Source organism: Leucoraja erinacea, chromosome 13 (genome assembly GCF_028641065.1).
Source record: "Leucoraja erinacea ecotype New England chromosome 13, Leri_hhj_1, whole genome shotgun sequence".
NCBI lineage: Eukaryota > Metazoa > Chordata > Chondrichthyes > Rajiformes > Rajidae > Leucoraja > Leucoraja erinaceus.
The window spans coordinates 46,833,596-46,855,033 of record NC_073389.1 but is presented as its reverse complement, the minus strand read 5'-3'; the positions used below and the strand labels follow the sequence as shown (position 1 = coordinate 46,855,033).

At 39.3% G+C, this 21,438-nt stretch overlaps 1 protein-coding gene across 1 annotated transcript in view; it reads right to left on the bottom strand.

Annotated features, from left to right (window-relative positions):
- Positions 1–21,438, bottom strand: part of ttc3 (tetratricopeptide repeat domain 3) — a 76,694-nt gene that overhangs the window by 41,123 nt on the left and 14,133 nt on the right. The window contains 16 exon segments of the mRNA XM_055645131.1: positions 810–902; positions 1,715–1,816; positions 2,033–2,155; positions 2,778–2,904; positions 4,471–4,583; positions 5,032–5,112; positions 5,641–5,793; positions 6,585–6,732; positions 7,599–7,650; positions 7,837–7,993; positions 9,767–9,821; positions 10,307–10,323; positions 10,325–10,370; positions 12,126–12,229; positions 19,016–19,086; positions 20,771–20,900. Of these exon segments, the coding sequence (XP_055501106.1) occupies positions 810–902; positions 1,715–1,816; positions 2,033–2,155; positions 2,778–2,904; positions 4,471–4,583; positions 5,032–5,112; positions 5,641–5,793; positions 6,585–6,732; positions 7,599–7,650; positions 7,837–7,993; positions 9,767–9,821; positions 10,307–10,323; positions 10,325–10,370; positions 12,126–12,229; positions 19,016–19,086; positions 20,771–20,900 (1,572 nt within the window).

The window sequence follows — 21,438 nt, the reverse complement described above, 5'->3', positions numbered from 1 at the left end:
TCTACTCTGGGGCTGTAGAAAGCATCTTGTCCGGCAACATATCAATCTGGTTTGGGAACAGCTCTGCCCAGGACAGGAAGTCTCTGCAGAGAGTAGTTCGTTCGGCCAAACACACTATGGGAACTACACTCATCCCCCGCCCCCCCCTGCAAGACCTATACATCAGAGCCAGCAACATAATTAGGGACCCCTACCACCCCAGCAACGGACTGTTCCAGCTGCTACGATCAGGCAAGCACCTCCACTGTCACGCTGTGAAAACAGAGAGGATGAGACGGAGTTTCTTCCCACAGGACTGTAAACTCTTATCTCACAAGGGACCAATTTACTGTTGTGTTGTCTTTTATTTTTTTCTTTGTAATGTAAATACTGATTCTGTTCTATTGATTTTGCACAATCTGCAGGCATTGCCACTTTCATTTCACTGCACATCTTGTATGTGTATATGACAAATAAAGTTGACTTGAGAAATATGAATCAACAAAGCAGTTGAGGTTTAAGATTTCTCAGCAGGGAATACTATTCAAGTCACAAAAAAACAAAACAAATGATGCTCCAGAATAGATTGCAAGATCAAAAACAGAATACAATGGCTGAACAATATTGAAAATATTAATGATATTTTGAGAGGTAGCTAAACTTCAGGTATCCCATTATTCTTGGTAGGTTATTGCCTTACTCTTTTCTGTAAACTTAATTGTGATTAAATAAAATGACATAATTTCTCCACATCTATTATTTCTACTAAAATCTTTTTGTATGGGAGTCACTCTACTTTTTTAAATGAAGCAATTTGATACAACTCTTACCTCACATTTCACAAGACCTTTTGAATCATATATTACAAGTTCAGAAAATTTCCCTTCACAATCTGGAGTGAAACATGGGCCATTGAGAAATTCCTTCAAAGAAAACAAAATGCTTTAAAAAAATCCAACACTAAATACATAACATTGCTCTGCGTAACTCTTGACAGCTACAATTATGTAAATAATGAACTGGTCAAACTTGAGCCAATCTGATACCCATGCACAGTTACAAACAGCTGAAATTAAAATAACATTAAACTATATGGGTGGTACAGTGGCGCAGCTGCAGTTGCTGCCTTACAGCGCCAGAGACTCAGATTCAAAACTGGCAAAGGGTGCTTTCTGTACAGAATTTGTACGTCCTCCCCGTGACCTGCCTGGGTGTTCTTCGGGATCTCCGGTTTCCTCCCACACTCCAAAGATGTACAGATTTGTAGGTTAATTGGCTTGGATACATTTTAAAATTGGCCCTAGTGAGTGTGGGATCGCAGCTCAATTTATTTTACAACTAATGCACCCACATCCGAACTTCGGTATATTCTGTACATCTGTAAAATCAACCTACATTAAACTAAACCAAATCTGAAAAATAAAATAAACTGGCCTGAACTTTGTCAAAGTGATTAACTTGCTCATGTCAAAAATTCCAATAATCATTTATAACAATGTTAAAAGTACGTAGATAGGAACTACAGGAAAGTCTCTAGGATTTCCAGCAGTACTTAGAAGTAAAAAGATTGTGTGGTAAAATTATACAAAAGTGTTATTATAGTGAATTTAATCCATGGAATATATTTTTGTTCCAATTACAGAAAAACTCAACTAGCCATTTGCCCATTTTGTACAATTATATAGTATCCACTTAAACGTAACTATGGCTACTTTCATTTATAAAGTAAACTAACCTTGTCATTTTTATCTTCAAATGATGTGGCCTTCAATTTTTTCCAGCAATTGATATGGTACTCTAAACGGCACTGTAGGATGCATACTACTTGAATAAAACCCTGGCGTGCAAGACAAGATGGTAATAATTTTATGAGCTGTAACATTATTTTTTACAACTATCAAGGCCGTTTTTATAGGATGTCTACTGCTCTGGCCGAGTACAAGATCAAAAATGGCTGTTTGATAACTGTCAATAAAATTCATGCAGAAAAGTCCAACTTTGAATTGCTTTTAAAAACATTGTACACCTGCCACTTATACATAAAACCAATTACCTTAAAATCTGGGTCTGAGAAATAAATCTGGGCCTTAGAATGGCCTTGGCAATGTTGATAGCGGCAGATTGCATCAGGTTGTGGAGGGAATTGACACCTCTCTATGTATTCTTCCAATAATGCCTGAGATAAAATTGTACAATTAAAAGACAGAATAACAAATACTACATGGCAGAATGCTGAAGTGTGGAGGGTCAGAGGCAACTTAGTGGTTAGACACAAAACACTGGAATAACTCAGCGGGTCAGGCAGCAATGCTGAAGAAAAGGTATAGGTGACTCATCAGACTTAGTGGAGATGTGCATTTACCCTTGAAAGTGAAAGGATATGTCAAGTATATGCCTAGCAAAATATGTAGAATCCTGGGATTCAGAGGCAGAGAATACAAAAGTTTAAAAAAAGTATAAAAATAAAGAAAACATCACAAACCATCTCAATGCATTACACTGTAATTTTTAAATCAAAAATAAAAGGTGAGATTCAGGCACGAGGAAACATTGACAAATATCAGCGTCTTGATTAAAATGTTGAGATGTCTTAAAGTAAAAAAAAAAAAAAAAAGCTTGAAAGGAGTTGCAACAGTAATATATAAGACAATTATTAATTTAGAAAATTAAAAATATGAATACAACTGACAAAATGACACAAGGTTTAACAGCCACATAACCTTTTCTTGTTCCTATATTCTTTGAAGGAATTACTGGTTACAAATGAAGACATAAATAAGATCTTTAAAATGTGTTACCTTTAACTTTTCATTTTGTGTTTCTTCGATAACAACAGCTGTTGTGGGCCATGTTAGTATGCCAGGTACAATCTTACGGTTTATCATAAGTAAGGATTTAGTGAATGGATCTAAAGCATCGATAAATCTGGGGGGGAAACAATGGAAAAGGGAGAGGAATTATCAGAGATAAAATCAATAATGTGTGTTCCTGTATGTTGGAGCTGTTTTCTGAATACTGCATTGAGCCTTATTCTGAATATTGGATTGAAATTTAACCCTTTAAGCTCCAGCAACATTCTGGTAAATTTGCACTCTTGCTCCTCTCAGGCTTGAAGGTCCCATTCCAAAAAAAAATGTACCACATTACTCTAGATGAAGTAAACCCAAAGCCTTTTGAAACTGAAGGATAACCTCAAGGGTAATTCAAGTCCTTGGTATAAAGGCCAATGTTTTATTAATTCAGTTGATTGCTTTTTTGATCGTGGACACTTAATTTTAGTGTTCGGGGTACCTCTCCACACTATGTCCCTTATCATAATGAAAATATCCGGGTTAGTTTTCATCAAAGCCGAAGTTAATAACCCAACACCTTCATATCCCCAAATCTGGCCGTAGTTTTACTCAATTTGTTTGCAACTACCTACCTGTAACGTATTTACATCACAAACCGTCTAATTGCATTTCACAGTATTTTTTAAATCAAAAATAAAGATTCAGATACGAGAAAACATTAAGACAAATATCAGCGGCTTGGTTAAAATGTTGAGGTGTCTTAAAGCAGAAGTAGAGAGGCAGAGGGGCTGGAATTTCAGAGCTTGAGAACCAAAGAATAATTAAAATCAGGGACACATAAGCAGCTGTAATTGGAGGTTGAACTGAAATTGTTGCGGATTTTCTCCTTGGAGCAAAGGCTGCCGAGAAGTAATTTGATGGAGGTGTATAAAATAACGAGTTGAGATAGGAAAGCTTGAGGGAAAATATTCCCATTCGTAGATGGTTCAAAGTCTATGGGTGGAGGTGCATAAAGATTACGGCAGAAGATACAAGGAGGATGCATGGAATAAGTATTGTTATTCAGAGGGCGGTTAAGATTTAGAAATGTACTGCCTCCGTGGAGAGTGGCTCAGAATTAAAGCCTTTAAATGTAGTATTAGGGTGCCACGGTGGCGCAGCGGTAGAGTTGCTGCCTTAGTGCTGGAGACCCGGTGTCGATCCTGACTATGGGTGCTGTCTGTACGGAGTTGGTATGTTCTCCCTGGGTTTTCTCCAAGATCTTCGATTTCCTCACACACTCCAAAGAAGTACAGGTTTGTAGGTTAATTGGCTTGGTAAATGTAAAAATTGTCCCTAGTGTGTAGAGGATAGTGTTAATGAGCGGGGATCGCTGGTCGGCACCTACTCGGTGGGCCGAAGGGCCTGTTTCTGTGCTGTATATCTATACTAAACTAAAATTAGCTAAACAAGGGAATATTTTGCAGGTATATGGGAAAGAGCATGGAATGGGACTGAAGGGATGCTCTACCAAGAGTTTAATAACATGAATGGCCTGCTTCTCTACTCTGTTAACTGTGTGAACACTGAAATGAGAGATAAAGGGTGAGTGATACTTGACATATATTGGAACACAGGCAGGGAAGTTTTGGAAACGTCAACTTTTGGGAGGCTCCATGTTTCTATTATATAATTCTGGATTAAAAAAAAATCTAGATACCTGTTCTGCTGAAAGTATGCTTTGCCAAGTCCATAGAATGCCAAACAATCAAGCCTTTGTTCTGGAAACCGCTCCAAGATTTTATTAAATTGATTTTCAGCCTCAGTCAACTCCTGGTCAAACAAACAAAAATCAGTGGCTCCAAAATAAAGTCAGCAGTAGAGATATTTAGAATGCCAATTATATATTGGCAAGTTTCACAGAAATAGGTCATAACCCTTCATGTCTGTTTCAGTTAACCCTACTCTCAGGACTAAGCAGTACAGTAACAATCAATATTTTGATTAAAATATGAAAAGCTGAAAAAATGAATTGAGCAATGGCACAACCATGCAATCATTACCAGAAATTAGTGGAGGGGGGGGGGGGGGGGGGGGGGGGGGGGGGGGGGGGGGGGGCAGGTGGGTAGAAACAAACTCTAATCTAGGCAGTCCATTGATTAAAGTTTATGCGTCAGAAAGTCATGGCAACTTTATCACAATGCCTCGCATTTTAAAATTGCTCATTTATATCAATAATTAAGAACTCACAAAACTAAACATCTTAAATGATAGTTCTCACCTCAGGCTGTCCAATGCCAAGGAGGGCAGAGGCATGACCATAGATTATTATCACATAGTCCATGGTGGACAAAGATACTTCCTAATAAAAGACAAAACAATGAATGGGTCGATGAAATGAAGATGCAGATTGTAAGTACATTTGATGAATTAACATTTCCAGTTTGCGCCTTTAATTATTAATTAAAACTATAAATGTCTGGTGACCTTTATTTTTGTTTCAAAGCTATCCCCAAAATAAAGTTTTTAGAAATAGTTGAAGGTTGTTTAGGTAGGGATTCAGCTCGGACAGAATAATGCCAAAGGCCACTGTTTTTCCCTTATATAATTTAACCACATACAGCAAAGATTTGATCAATACTGAAGACTTCTAAAAAAGGCTCTACAGCTGGTAAAAGAATCAGATTGCAATGGAAATCAAAATATCAAGCTTCCACAACAAACAATGTCAAAAACTATATATCATGCTTTGTACAAAGGGACACACCTTTCTTCCCCACTACCTCCAACCAAGGTAATGCCTTCTACATATTTACAAAATGAAAAGCAAATAAAACTCCAATCCTTATGAAATTTAATTAAAAAGAAAACATAATCACAGTCAACCAACCTCAAGCTTTTCTGGATTCACGAACTTCAGGACCTGAAAGAAGGCACGTTCAGCATTGCGGGCTCGCTGTTCCGATAAGGCTACATGTCCATCTTGAATCAGAGATGTCAATTTGTCCATTAAATTATCTGAGCTGTTTAAAGGCGTTGACGTCTGAAAAAAACAATTTCATATAATTGTAGGCACCTTTATCATCATTCAAAATTATGGGTTCTTTGCCGCAGTCAACATGTACCAGGCAATCCTCTGTTCAAATGTACTAGGCACAAAAACAATAGAAGTAAAGTTACTTTCCGTAATAAAGAATTACGCTGTGTATTATGCGCTGAAAAACATACTATGATTTAACCACCATCAGAGGCACGAAGCCGACCTATTTAAAATGGCAGCCTATATTTCATGTATTAATAGTACCATAATCCCATACGACAGAATTCATTTTAGTAAAAAATAAAAAAAGCTGGTGATGCTTGAAATCTAAAATGAAATACAATAGAACATAGGTTTCATGTGAGAGGGACAAAGATTTAAGGAGATGTGCAGGACAATTTATTTTTTATTTTTTACAGAGGATATCGAGTGCCTGGAACGCGCTGCTGTGGTTGGTGGTTGAGGCAGATATGATAATGGCATTTGAGAGATCTTTGGATAGCGGCATGAATATGCAGGGAATGGTGAGATACAAATTATTTGCAGGGATACAAGAGATGGTCTTGACATCATGCTCTACACAGACAATATGGGCTGAAAGGTCCATTCTTGTGCTGTACTGTTCTACGTAAAACAAAGAAAAAGCAGGTGAGCCATCTTTGTAGGATGTTGGCTGACAAGTCCAACGTTTCCAGCACATTTTTAATATAGCTCATTTTAGGTACTGCAACCAGATTCTGAATCAACACATTGATGCTATTAGTACTTAACAATGTTATATTTAAATATCTTACCATCTTTGGCCGTGGTGACTGATGACGCTTTAAAACATTTCTTTCCTGGTTCCTCTTGGACTCAGTCTTATGACCTTCACTCAGTGGCCGAGTGGACTCATTCTTATGACATTCATTTACAGGTTGAGTGGCTAATTGGGTTTGCTCTCTGGAAAACAAAGGTTTATAAAACTATACAAATAAAATCCAGACTTTTATTTGATGAGGTGGTGCCTAAATAGCAAATGCTTCACAGACCAGGGCACTCAAATTTGAAGTGACAAACGAAGGATGCGAGGAAAATGTTGTCCACTCAAGGATGGTTACCGACTGGGATTAATTGTATGGGGGGTACACAAAAATGCTGGAGAAACTCAGCGGGTGCAGCAGCATCTATGGAGCGAAGGAAATAGGCGACGTTTCGGGCCGAAACCTTTCTTCAGGGGCTCGGCCCGAAACGTCGCCTATTTCCTTCGCTCCATAGATGCTGCTGCACCCACTGAGTTTCTCCAGCATTTTTGTGTACCTTTGATCTTCCAGCATCCGAAGTTCCTCCTTGAACCCTTCATTGTATGGGGAATTGGTGCAGAGTCAATTAGAAGTTTCAAAAGAGAATTAGATGAGTACTTGAGGGAAAATAAATTGAAGGGTTCCCGAGATTCATTAATAGCATCTCCAGTATTTGTAGTACAAAACACAAACTCCATACACTTTGAGCGTTGATGAAACAAGAAAATCCACTCTTAAGGTTCAACAATGCAAGCAGTCTCAGGCTAGGGTGGATTTTAAAATAATTAGAATCAAAAAATGTGTTGGTTAATTGGTTTGCTACAAGTATCAATTGTCCCTAGTGTATGTAGGTAGGATAGTGTTAAAGTGCGGGTATCGTCGGTCGGTACGGACTCAGTGGGCCGAAGGGCCTGTTTCCGCGCTGTATCTCTAAACTAAAAAATTAAATTGACATCTCGCCAAATTTTATTTCAGCTGAAGAAAAGATGGTCTACAATCTACATCACATTACAATTTCACACTTACTTTTTGGTGCTTAATTCTTTCTTTATTGTATCAGTCTTTAGTTTCTCAGCATCTGAAGGAAATCACATTAAAAAGAAGAATTGCGCTAAAAACCCATACAAATGATATGTATATTTATAAAACAATTTAAATATCAAATATCAATGGTGAACATATTTTAAAAAATCACGTCAGCAGCAGTCTTTTCAGAAAGAATTGCTAATTGACATTTTTTTTAAACAAATAAAAGAATGGTTACTTTCATCCTGCAGTCTAACGAATTTTGATTTCTGCTGAATTAAATCCCGAATTCCATTTGGATCGCTCCTGCATAATTCTTGAGCCTTGGCATTAGCTTCAATAGCATGCTTATGTTCTCCCATCGAAAACAAGGCATCACAAAAGCGATAATGACCCTGCCAAATTAAAATAAGGATTCAAAAAACGAAATTGGAACCTAGAATCTTTTTGCAATAAAAGACAAAGGTAAACAATATTCAGTTACCGATCAGATTATGTAAGCATGTAAACTTGCCATTTATTTAATGTGACAAACGTTTTTTGCCTTTATCATGTATCTGTACAGTGTGGATGGCTTGATTGCAATCATGTATTGTCTTTCCACTGATTGGATTGCACACAACAAAAGCCTTTCACTATACCTCGGTACACATGACAATCTAAACTCAACTCAAGATTGCTAACAAACTATGACTAAAGTGAGATATTTTTAATTTATGTAACAAATATATTTTGTTCTCTTACAGGAGGGGTTGGACAGACTTGGCTTGTTTTCTCTGGAACATCAGAGGTTGAGAGGAGACCTGGTAGAAGTATATAAAAATTATGAAAGGCATAGATAGGATAGACAGTCAGAACCTTTTTCCCAGGATAGAAATATAAAATACTAGATGTAGCTATAAAGGCAAGAGGGGCACATTTAATTGAGATGTGCGGGGCAAGTTTTTTTTCTTATGGAAGATGGTGGATGCCATGAATGTTCAGCCAAGGTGGGTGTCGGAGACAGGTACAATAGTGGGATTTTAAGAGCCTTTTGGATCGGCACATGGATATGAAGGGAATGGAGGGGTATGGATCATGTGCAGGTAGATGAGATTAGTTTAACTGGGCATTATGTTCAGCACAAACATTAAGAGCTGAAGAGCCTGTTCTTGTGCTGTGCTAATTCCTATGATGCACAAGTCCAAGAGACTGCCAGCCTAAGAAACGTAGGTTTGAGAGAGCAATACTTTTTATGTCATTTAAGAAAATGAGATTTCTTATTGAAATACAGGTTAGCACGTATAGACATCAAAGCGAATATAACTCCACTTCCCAGCAATGGCTCACAACTCATCGTTGAACCACCTTGCTCCTTGCACACAATACCAACCCTCCACACTGAACTGTGGCAGTCATTTTGTTAAAATTATGCCAGGTCTCCGGCTTTCAGGTTACTAGCACAGCAGCAAGTCGGAGAATTTGCTACTGAGTGTTCCTGGTACAGCAGCTCAAAACAATACTAGATTAATGGTTTGCAGCAGCTTTCAATATGGATAATGCCGTAATTACCTTTTTAGGTGCTAATTACACATTAGTATTTATTTCTGGGGAAGCATCTTGGGCATTAAATGAGGTACCATCTATGCAGGCACGTCAAGGTCATGTGGCAAGCTTTAGATAGTTAAACTATGATTTTATTTGTATGTACTGAAATAAAGCAAAGTGGTCTTGAATAAAATGGTGTTATTCAAAGTTAGATGAAAGTCATCAATTCTGAGAATTGTAAACATCACTATCGTTAAGGATAATTTGAAACATGACAGAACCGTGAGATTTAGCACAATTATCCTGCAAGTGAAAAATCATTAGAGGTTACAACCAAAACAAGTATAAATAAAAGGCTCTAATTGTCTCTCAAATACATAATCTATCCATACTAATCATGAACTGTATCAATAAAATTGGAATATTATGCAAATATAATAAACATCTGAATTAGTTCACTGTTTTGCATATAGGTCTCTGTAATAACATTGAAGCATACATTTTCATATACATTTGTTCTCAATGAACCATCACATGAAATTTGAGAAGTTTGATATGAAGTGGGATAAGATGATAAAAACCTCAGAGATGGGTTTTTTTTGGGGAGGGGGGGAAATAATGTGCAAACAGAAAAAACCCACCTTCGTCCAAGCTGGGCACAAGATTATGGCTCTTTTTCCATCACCAAGAGCTTTTCTAAGGAGGAAAATAGAAATATTTTAAATAACCTATCAATTGAAAATATAGTTACGATAAAAGTGCGATAATTTTAACGATAAACAATTTTATATGAAACAAAAATAATTCAGATTATCGGAGGACACTTGATACTGGTGGGCACTACTTTCCACAAGATCCATCATTGGCAAGAAATCAACACCAGATGAAGTGGAAGGAAAAATGTTGGCAAAGTAAAGAGTTGCACAAGTATTTGAAGTAGTACAATAAATTATTATACTACAGTAGCATGTTTTGTAATTCAACAATATTAAATACAGGTCCACCACCGATTTTCCAGTAACTGGTGGTCCGGCACCTCCTTTAATCCAGTCAAAATCAGTGTGGTTCTCAAATACGACATCCGTACCTTGTACCCAATATAAAAAATAAATTAGCATTACCTTCTCGTTATCTGCAGACAAATGAAAATATAACTATGTCATAATCTTTCTCATACTTACTTGTAATTTTCAATACGTAAAAAAGCAGAACGCTCTGTTTCCATACAGTATTTCATTGTCAGGACTGAAACATATTGAAAATGAAAGCACACCTTAATTCATGGTTTAGAGTGATACAGCATTGAAACAGGCCCTTCAGCCCTACTCATCCACACTGACCATGAAGCCTACCTGCCATAGACTCTTTTTTTTGCATTTAGCCTCTATTCGTTTCGTATCTATGCACCTGCCTAAAGGATTTTTAAACACTGTAATTTTACCTGCCTCTACTACCTCCTGTAGCAGCTTGTTTAATATACCCATCATTTTCTACGGGAAAAACTTGCCCTTCAGATTCTCTTTACATATTTCTTCTCGTGTCTTAAACCCATGTCCTATAATTTTAGATTCCCTACTACTGGAAAATAAACTGTGATTATCTATCCTATCCTATGCCCCTCAATATTGTACAAGATCATACCTCCTATGCTCCAGTAAGTACAATCCCAGCCCATCCAATCTCTCCTTCAAACTAAAGCCCTCCAATTCTAGGTAACATCCTAATGAATCCCTTCTGCACTTTTGCCAACATTACCATATCCTTTTCCTATTGTGGTGGCCTGAACTGCACAGAATATACCAGATGTGGCCTAACTAGTGATTTGTACAGCTACAACATAACGTTTCAACTTTTGTACTCAAAACCTCTGCCTACGAAGGCAAAGAAGCTAAACATTTTCTTACTGCCCAACATCTATGTCGCTATTATCAGGGAGTTATAAACTTTCACCCAAAATCCCTCGTTGCACAAATGCTCCTGCTGTTTATTGTATGTGCTTGGCCAGTATTAACTGGCGCAAAATGCATTACCTCATACTAGTTTGGATTAAATTCTGCCTGCCACTGCTGAGCCCATCTTTCCAGCCGATCTATGTACTTCTACATCCTGATGCGACCATCCTCGCTATCAACAACTTCACGCAGTACAACATCTCTGTGGTACATACATCCAGTTAGAAAAACAACCCTGCCCCACCACCACGACAATTTGGGATCCAGTTTGCCATAACAACTTGGATCCCATTTTCTGACCAGGTGCCCATACGGGATAGTGTGAAAAGCCTTGAAGACCATGTTCACCAGGCCTAGTGCTTTGCATACATCAATTTTCATGGTAACCTAAAAAAAACTCAAGATTCGTGAGGTGGGATTTCCCATGCTCCAATACATGCTGACTTCCTTGCTATACCAAGTCAACATAAATCCTACAGCTAAAGAAAATGCTTTCAACAGTCTCCTTATCACTGATGCAAGACTCTGTGTTGTAGTTTCCCGACTTAACCTACCGCCATTATCAAATACGGGAACAACGTTAACTACCTATCAATCTTTCAGTTTCTCTCCCATGGGTAATGATGCAAAGATGTTCTTCAGCTGAGAAATGTACTTGATTGACACACACAACAACCTGATGGTTCTTGGTAGGGTGAACCGTGTGTGAGAATCTAGAACTAAAGGTTTCCGTTTAGAACAAAGAGCCAAAATGATCTCAAAGAACTGTCTTTGGAACTCTATTCCTGAAAGGGCAGTGGAAGCGGTATTTGAATATTTTGAAGTCAGTTTGATTGATGCTTCATAAGGAGTGAAAGATTACGGAGGAAGGTGGGAATGATAAATTGAGGTTACCAACATATCAGCACGATTTTACTGCACATCGAGGGCTCAAGCTACCTTCTCCTGCTTCTAACTTAGATGATTGCATTTGATACAACTAACAATCTGCACAATTTAAGATGCAGTTGAGGTGAAGGTCTCAGCCCTTCCTCTGAAATTGACATACCTTAAATCAATTGCCCTGGAGTACAAGTTCACAGCAGCTTCATAGTTCTCCTTTTTAAATTCCTTGTTTCCTCTCTCTCTGCAGTCTTTGCTTTCCAGAAATGACTAACAGAATTGAGATTCTCATGTTAAACAAATGTAGAACATTAAAGAAAATATTATGTTTTCCCCATATTTAAAACCATTACCAGCATTCCTGCTTTATGCAAATATACACTCTAAGTCTTCAAGCGTTTTTTTTGGAGACAATAATAGAAATGAAATATCAAATTATTACATATTTGATGCATATATTACAGTGCCCTCCATAATGTTTGGGACAAAGACACATCATTTATTCATTTGCCTCGAAACTCCACAATTTGAGATTTGTAATAGGAAAAAAATCATATGTGGTTAAAGTGCATATTGTCAGATTTTATTAAAGCAATTTTTATACATTTTGGTTTCACCATGTAGAAATTATAGCTGTGTTTATACATATCCCCCCCCCCCCATATTTCAGGGCACCACATGGCTTCACAGGCGTTTGTAATTGCTCAGGCGTGTTTAAATGCCTCCTTATTGCAGGTATAAGAGAGCTCTCAGCACCTAGTCTTTCCTCCAGTCTTTCCATCACCTTTGGAAACTTTTATTACTGTTTATCAACACGAGGACCAAAGTTGTGCCAATGAAAGTCAAATAAGCCATTATGAGACTGAGAAACAATAATAACACTGTTAGAGACATCAGCCTAACCTGATACTTACCAAAATCAAATGTTTGGAGTCATTTAAGAAGAGAGCACTGGTGAGTTTACCAATCGCAAAGGTACTGGCAGGCCAAGGAAGACCTCCGAGCCTGCACCGCCATTCAATATGATCATGGCTGATCATCCAACTCAGTATCCCGTACCTGCCTTCTCTCCAAACCCCCTGATCCCCTTAGCCACAGGGCCAAATACAGGGGTAACTCCCACTGGTTTATAGCAAAAATAGGACTGGCCAGGTTACAGTTGCCAGAGAGTTCTTAAAGAGCTACCACTCTTGTGTGAAAAAAAGTCTTGTCATCAGATGAGATGAAGATTAACCTTATCCTTAAGAGTGATGGCAAGATCGAAGACTGGAGGAGAGAAGGGGAACAATCTTCCTGATCTAGCCTACCAACCCATCTGTGAAGAATTTGGTGTAAGGCCTGGGCTATATAGCTGCTGAAGGTAATGGTTCTAAATTCATTGAGATACAAAACCTGATGGTAGTATCCATAATTTCTTCTGAAGTGTCCTGACACATCCTATCTGCTCAGGTTGGTGAACCTTCTCAAAACTCCCTCTCTGATGGCAATAATGTCTACAGCAAGATTTGGATCCCAAACATAATGCTAACGCAATACTCCAGGTGTGGTCTCACCAAGACCCTGTACAACTGCAGTAGAACCTCTCTGCTCCTATACTCAAATCCTTTTGCAATGAAAGCAATAAATATACAAAACATACCATTCGCTTTCTTTACTGCCTGCTGCACCTAAAGATGGCCTACCTTCAATGACTGGTGTACCATGACACCCAGGTCTCGCTGCATCTCCCCCTTTCCCAATCGGCCACCATTTAGATAATAAAAGCTGCTTTCGAGGTTTTTTGCCAAAAAGGATAACCTCACATTTATCCACATTATACTGCATCTGCCAAACATTTGCCCACTCACCCAGCCTATCCAAGTCACCCTGCAGTCTCCTAGCATCCTCCTCACAGCTAACACTGCCCCCCAGCTTAGTGTCATCCGCAAACTTGGAGATACCTATATTGCCTTCAATTCCCTCATCCAGATCATTAATATATATTGTAAATAGCTGCGGTCCCAGTACTGAGCCTTGGGGTACCCCACTAGTCACTGCCTGCCATTGTGAAAAGGACCCGTTTACTCCTACTCTTTGCTTCCTGTTTGCCAGCCAGTTCTCTATCCACATCAATACTGAACCCCCAATGCCTTGTGCTTTAAGTTTGTATACTAATCTCTTATGTGGGACCTTGTCGAAATGCCTTCTGGAAGTCCAGATACACCACATCCACTGGTTCTCCCCTATCCACGCTACTAGTTACATCCTCGAAAAATTCTATAAGAGTCGTCAGACATGATTTACCTTTCGTAAATCCATGCTGACTTTGTCCAATGATTTCACCACTTTCCAAATGTGCTGCTATCCCATCTTTAATAACTGACTCTAGGAGTTTCCCCACGACCGATGTTAGACTAACTGGTCTGTAATTCCCCATTTTCTCTCTCCCTCCCTTCTTAAAAAGTGGGGTTACGTTTGCTACCCGCCAATCTTCAGGAACTACTCCAGAATCTAAAGAGTTTTGAAAGAGAGCACTGGTGAGTTTACTAATCGCAAAGGTACTGGCAGGCCAAGGAAGACCTCCAGAAGAACAAGGAAGATGACAGAAGAACTTTCTCTATAATAAAGAAAAATCCCCAAACACCTGTCCAACAGATCAGAAATACAGGGGTTACACCACTGGTTCGAGGCAAAAATAGGATGGCCAGGTTACAGTTTGCCAAGAAGCACTTAAAAGAGCTACCACAGTTTTGGAAAAAGGTCTTGTGGACAGATGAGATGAAGATTAACATATATCAGAGTGATGGCAAGATCGAAGTATGGAGGAGAGAAGGAACTGCCCAAGATGCCAAAGCCTACCACCTCATCTGTGAAACAGTGGTGTTATGGCCTGGGCATTTATGGCTGCTGAAGGTACTGGTTCACTTATCTTCATTGATGATACAACTGCTGATGGTAGTAGCATAATGAATTCTGAAGTGTATAGACACATCCTATCTGCTCAAGTTCAAACAAATGCCTCAAAACTCATTGACTGGCAGTTCAACCTACAGCAAGACAATGATCCCAAACATAATGCTAAAGCAACAAAGGAGTTTTTCCAAAGCTAAAAAAAAAATTGTAAATTCTTGAGTAGCCAAGTCAATCACCCGATCTGAACCCAACTGAACATGCCTTTTATATGCTGAAGAGAAAACTGAATGGGACCAGCCCCAAAACAAGCATAAGCTAAAGATGGCTGTAATACAGGCCTGGCAGAACATCACCACAGAAGACACCCAACAACTGGTGATGCCCATGAATCACAGACTTCAAGCAGTCATTGCATGCAAAGGACATGCACCAAAATACTAAACATGACTACTTTCATTCACATGACATTGCTGTGTCCCAAACATTGTGGTGCCCTGAAATGGGGGCTCTATGTATAAACACTGATGTAATTTCTACATGGTGAAATGAAAATGTATAAAAACGGCCTTTATTAAAATCTGACAATGTGCACTTTAACCACATGTGATTTTTTTCTATTACAAATCTCAAATTGTGGAGTACAGTCAAATAAATAAATGATGGGTCTTTGTCCCAAACATTATGGAGGGCACGGTATGTAAATCTAAATTAGATCTCAGCAGTCCCCCATATTAAAAAAAATGCAACAACATTGGAACTGCACTATATCAGGATTCTTTTTTAGGGTCTTCACTGTGGTGGATGATGGGGTGGATATTTCAAGAGAGAGTCAAGAGTATATTTAATTGTCATTTGGACCCCTGGAGGTCCAAATGAAATGCCGTTTCTGCAGCCATACATTACACACAAATAGACCCCAGACACAACATAATTACATTTTACATAAACATCCATCACATAGCTGTGATGGAAGGCCAAATAAACTTATCTCTCCACTGCACTCTCTCCCCCCCGATGTCAGAGTCAAAGTCAAAGCCCCCGGCTGGCGATGGCGATTGTCCCGCGGCCATTGAAGCCACGCCGGGTGGTGCGAGGTCGCACACCGGGTCTTGATGTTGGAGCCCCCGGCGTGCGCTCGCAAAGTCCCGCATTCCAAGCCGCGCGGGGCAGTGGTGCTAAGCCCCGCTCCAGGAGCTCTTCGACCCCGCAACTCGGGCGGGAGAAGTCGCCGTTGCAGGAGCCCCGAAAAGCGGTCTCCCTCCAGGGAGCCGCGGGCTCCCCGTGCCGCCGTCCGCAGACCCGCAGCAGCAGCCTCCGACTCAGCAGCAGCAGCAGCAGCGGCAACGCTCCTCCACCGCTCCACCCGCTCCGGTCTCGGCCAGCTCCACGACGGTGAGGTGAGTCGGCACCCGAGTCCCCGGCTTCTTCCTGTTGGAGGCCGCTCCTCGTTGCGGCCCCAACGACAGCTGAGACCCGACGAGAAAAGGTCGGGTCTCCCAGTGCAGGGAGAGATTTCAAAAGTTTCCCCCCCCCCCCTTCCACCCCACCCCCCCCCCCCACACACACACACCAACATAAAATAACAAAAACTACATGAAAACACAGACAAAAAATAATAAAAACGCGGACAGGCTGCAGAGGCCGCTGCTGACCAGAGTCGCGCCGCCTACCGGAATATTTGTAATGTAACACCATATTTGTGTTACATTTTATTGTAAATTGTGTGTTCTTTTTTATTATACCTCTGCTGGCAAGTTCATTTCACTGCACTTTATTGTGTATGTGATGAATAAATCTGATTGATTGATTGACTGTCTCACCAAAAACATTTTGCCTTGTTATTCCACTGCACACTAAGCAGCGTGTTAGCTGCAGCAGTGGCTACCCATGTTTAAAAACTCTAAAAAACAATTGACTGCTGAAAAACTCTAAAAAACAATTGATGAAACCTCATATATGTAATTCAATGTTTCTTCTGGATTGTATAGGCAAGGTAATTGGAGCGCTGTGCATCAGGATGGAGGAAAGAAAATGCACGAGGCCATCAGTTGGGACTTGTGATGGGATGGGATGTGATCAGTTGGGACGGGTGAGGAGAAGGGGGGGGCGGTGCAGAGGAGGTAGTAGGGAGGGTCACAAAGTGCTTTATGAGACCATGGTTTATGCAAGAAGGAACTTTGTAACTGCAGGGTTGGAAAGGGGTGTGGGGTGAAAGAAGATTAGAACCAGGATGAGGGCATAGCCCTCCAAGATAAATCAATCATTTTGCTGAAAGGCATCTCAATCTGATGCTTCACTGTTGAGAACATGACAGTGTTCTCAACAGCTGGGAGTGCCCAATGACAGATACCCAAAACAAATGGATATGTTGCATAAGGAATGATATCATCTCGTGCACGTCAGGGACACAATAGTGGTTCTAGTCAGGAAGTTCCTGTAGAATTTTTGAAGTGCCACAATTCAACCTAGAATTTCATACCAGGGAAAACAGAATTAATTTCCAGTTGAATGATGCTTAAAAACCATTATGCATTCAAATTTCTAAGCACTTGTTTTTGTTAATACATGTTAATACAGGATTGCATGTGGGCAATCAGCCGTGATGTAATTTTTGAGATTTGCTCACGTCAGTCTCCTCGAGCACTGCAACACCCAAACCTTTGTGTAGTTTCATAAGCAAAGTGCCAGATTGTGTTATACTCGGTAATCATCCAGGAGAATAGGATGCATTTGAGTTTATTTCAGAATTATGCTTTAAAAAGTTTCTATCTGTAATATATGCATCCATAGAAACACAAAATGTGCCCCTTAAAGACCACTTCATAACAATTAGTGGCAATGTAGGTTGAATTTAGTAGATACTAAAAATTATTGCATAGGTGAGATGATCGGATAGACACATAATGGCAGAGTAACTCAACGGGACAGGCTGCATCCCTTGAGAGAAGAAATGGGTGACGGTCGAGACTCTTCTTCAGACTCAGGCGATCGGAGCTCTGCACACTCAGACGGAAAGCTAACTGCTGAATTCACCATCAAGCCCAGAGGGCAGCAATATGACCAGACAGATTTGATCTGCTGTCACCATTTTTTGCAATTATTTTACATTTTAAAAAGCTTCAACCTGAACATTAATCTTTAAACCAGTAAATTCACAATAATTGTTGACTTGCATCCAAATTTTTACCTCAACTTTATTTTGCAATATAAAAAATCTTTGTGCAAATGAGGCCAAATGAGTCTGAGTACTTTTGTAAATTTGTCAGTGCCAGAAACGTGGCAAATCTTTGTGTACTTTGCGTATTTTATGCAAACCAAATACTTTCATTGTACCTTGGTACATGTGGCGGCAATGTACCATTGAATCATTGAATATTTCACTAGGTTTCTTAATAAAAAGGGTTCACAGATATATTCCAAAATAAATGCAATGAAATAAAGTACAATGCTTCCTCAGCAATAATGTCAAAGTAGTGAGGTATGAGAAGGTCACCGTTCATAGCAAAAGGATTTGAGTATCGGAGCAGGGAGGTTCTACTGCAGTTGTACAGGGTCTTGGTGAGACCACATCTGGAGTATTGCGTACAGTTTTGGTCTCCTAATCTGAGGAAAGACATTCTTGCCATAAAGGGAGTACAGAGAAGGTTCACCAGACTGATTCCTGGGATGTCAGGACTTTCATATGAAGAAAGACTGGATAGACTTGGTTTGTACTTGCTAGAATTTAGAAGATTGAGGGGGGATCTTATAGAAACTTACAAAATTCTTAAGGGGTTGAACAGGCTAGATGCAGGAAGATTGTTCCCGATGTTGGGAAAGTCCAGAACAAGGGGTCACAGTTTAAGGATAAGGGGGAAATCGTTTAGGACCAAGATGAGGAAAACATTTTTCACACTCTCTGGATTTCTGGAATTCTCTGCCACAAAAGGTAGTTGAGGCCAGTTCATTGGCTATATTTAAGAGGGAGTTAGATGTGGCCTTTGTGGCTAAAGGGATCAGGGGGTATGGAGAGAATGCAGGTACAGGATACTGGGTTGGATGATCAGCCATGATCATATTGAATGGCGGTGCAGATTCGAAGGGCCGAATGGCCTACTCCTGCACATATTTTCTATGTTTCTGCAGAGCAAAACCTTACATTATAACCTTTTCCTTTTTACATACCTCGGCATCTATGTTTGGTACTATATGAGGAAGATTTTCAGGACACATAAACAGCTTAAGAAAATATGCATCTGTGAGGAAAAAAAAGATAAAATAAGCCGTAAAATTTTATCTAAAGTTAAGTGGCGGAGATATGTCCCACAAAATATTCTAAGCTAAATTGGCTGAGAAGTGAAGTGAAACAAATGTGGATTGGGTGTTCACTCTGCGTTCAGTTCACAGGGGTGACCTGTTGCCAGCCACTTTAATTCCTCATTCCTCAAATCACAGTTTCAGAGACATCCCCCTCCTCTTCTGTTGCTATAGCTTCACAAGCTTCTTTTCTCTCTTTTTCAGTTCTCACCAAGAGTCTCCGGCCTGAAATGTACACTCTGCTTCTCTTCCTACAGATGCCGTCTGATCTGCTGCCTATTTATTGCATTTTCTGTTTTAACATTAGACTTCCAGGACCTGCACTTTTTTTTCCCCCCCACAGAAAAAACACAGCCACTCAACCAACATCTATTGAGAGAGACCAGAATTAACATTTCAGGTCAAGAACTTTCCATTGGGACAAGTCTAAGACACCAACAAATCATTGAAGAATCGGCAGAAGAGAGCCAGAAGCAGAGGGTGGCAGTAGAATGTTTTTTTTAGAGCAGAATATGGTTCACCGCAGTGTGCACCAAATATCTATTTTAGCTCTGTTACAGTTTCTTTTTTTGAAATGATCTGGAATATAAAAATGTACAGCCTACACAAGATATACCTATGTAGCAGACAGAGCTGAGTATAGTTCAGCATAACACTGGCAGTGCAATTGTATGGTCGAATTATGACCTTGTAGTTCAGCATGAAAGGAAGAAAATTGTGGAAATACACTGCAATTTTTTATTTATTTTTTTTAAAGTAAAGAGACTCCAGTGTCCATGTAAACAAATCTTTAAAAGTTGACAAGACGAATTGATAAAAAATACATATTACAATGGTTTAGAATATGACAGGGTCCAAACTTTCACAAAAGCACCCTCCAGTTCTGCATGAAATAATTTGAAATGAATTAATCTCACAAGTCAACACAGCTGAAAGCCACCGAATCATTCATGTTCTGATGCCAGACTTCCCATTGAATTCAGTGATGGAACATGAATTTTATAATTCCCAGTTACGGCACTGGATAATCTGCCAGCTAAACTCACACTTCAGTGACTCCGTTAATTTAAGTGGAGAGAGAAGCTGCAAATGATTTACGTAGTTTTTGGGTCATATTTGGCATATTTGAAAATAATAACACAATCTTGACAGCCAATTCTGAGTATGAGCTAATCTCCAATGAAGCCATCTTCCTGAGGAAGTTCTCACTAGGAAATTCAGTCATACAGAGCATGCTTAGCAAGCTACAATAGAAAAATCTAATTTGTCTTTTACAAATGTGAGATTAGGCTTCAGATGGATTATTGAGGTTGATACTGGGTACAAGATATGAAGGTCGTAGAAAAGATACAAGAAGCGGTTTACCAGGGATAAAGATTAGAAAGTTAAGATTATTGGCTGCGGAACAGAGAAAGTCAATGGGTAACCTAATGGAGGTTTTTATATGGCGAGAAGTTTTTGAAAAGAATAGAGAAATTCTATTTCCTGGTAAGCAGTCGCAGATTTAAAGTTACTGGCAAAAAGATGCAAAGAAGTAAACCAAATAATTTCACTCAATGACTATGGAAAAAAAATGCAATAATTTGCAGCATCTAATATTATTTCCCCATTAAGATTACTTACATTGAAAACACCCAATTGCAATAGCTGCCATTCTGGAACGTCTTGTTCCAGATTTCACCTCCATTTGCAAGGCATTAATTTCTTCCGTCTTTTCTATCATAGCAATGGCCTCATCAAGGTCACAATTAATCTGTAGAAAGAAAAAAAGTGAGAACTGGACTGAAATTACATTTTTCTTCTCCTCCCACCTTTGAAGTATGTATCCCAAATGCATTCATATAAATAGAGCTTGTTATCAAACATAGTATGTATTTAACACTAAATGAAAAGAAATATCCAAGGGATACAAAAGCACAAGTATCCAAAGGCATTTTGGATAGAGATCATCTTGGTAAAGTTGTCATTTTAAAGAATGCTTTCTAGGGAAAAATAGATTGAGAAGCCATGGATTTTCAGGATTGAAATTTCAAGTCCAAGGACAAGACAGCTCATGGCTGTCAATCATGGGGAGAATGGGAAAGAACAAACAAGTTGCCAAATTTAGAGGTAGTTAAGGTTTCAGGAATATGGGGAGGTGGGAGTACTGCAGAGCTTGCTGTGGTTTAAAATACAAGAGGCTAGGCAGGTTAGCTTGTAATAGCTTGTGGTGGGTAAATAAAAGTGACTTGGCATGAATTTATATATTTTTTATTTAAAATCTAAGTCTTTATTAGAAAAAATATACATTA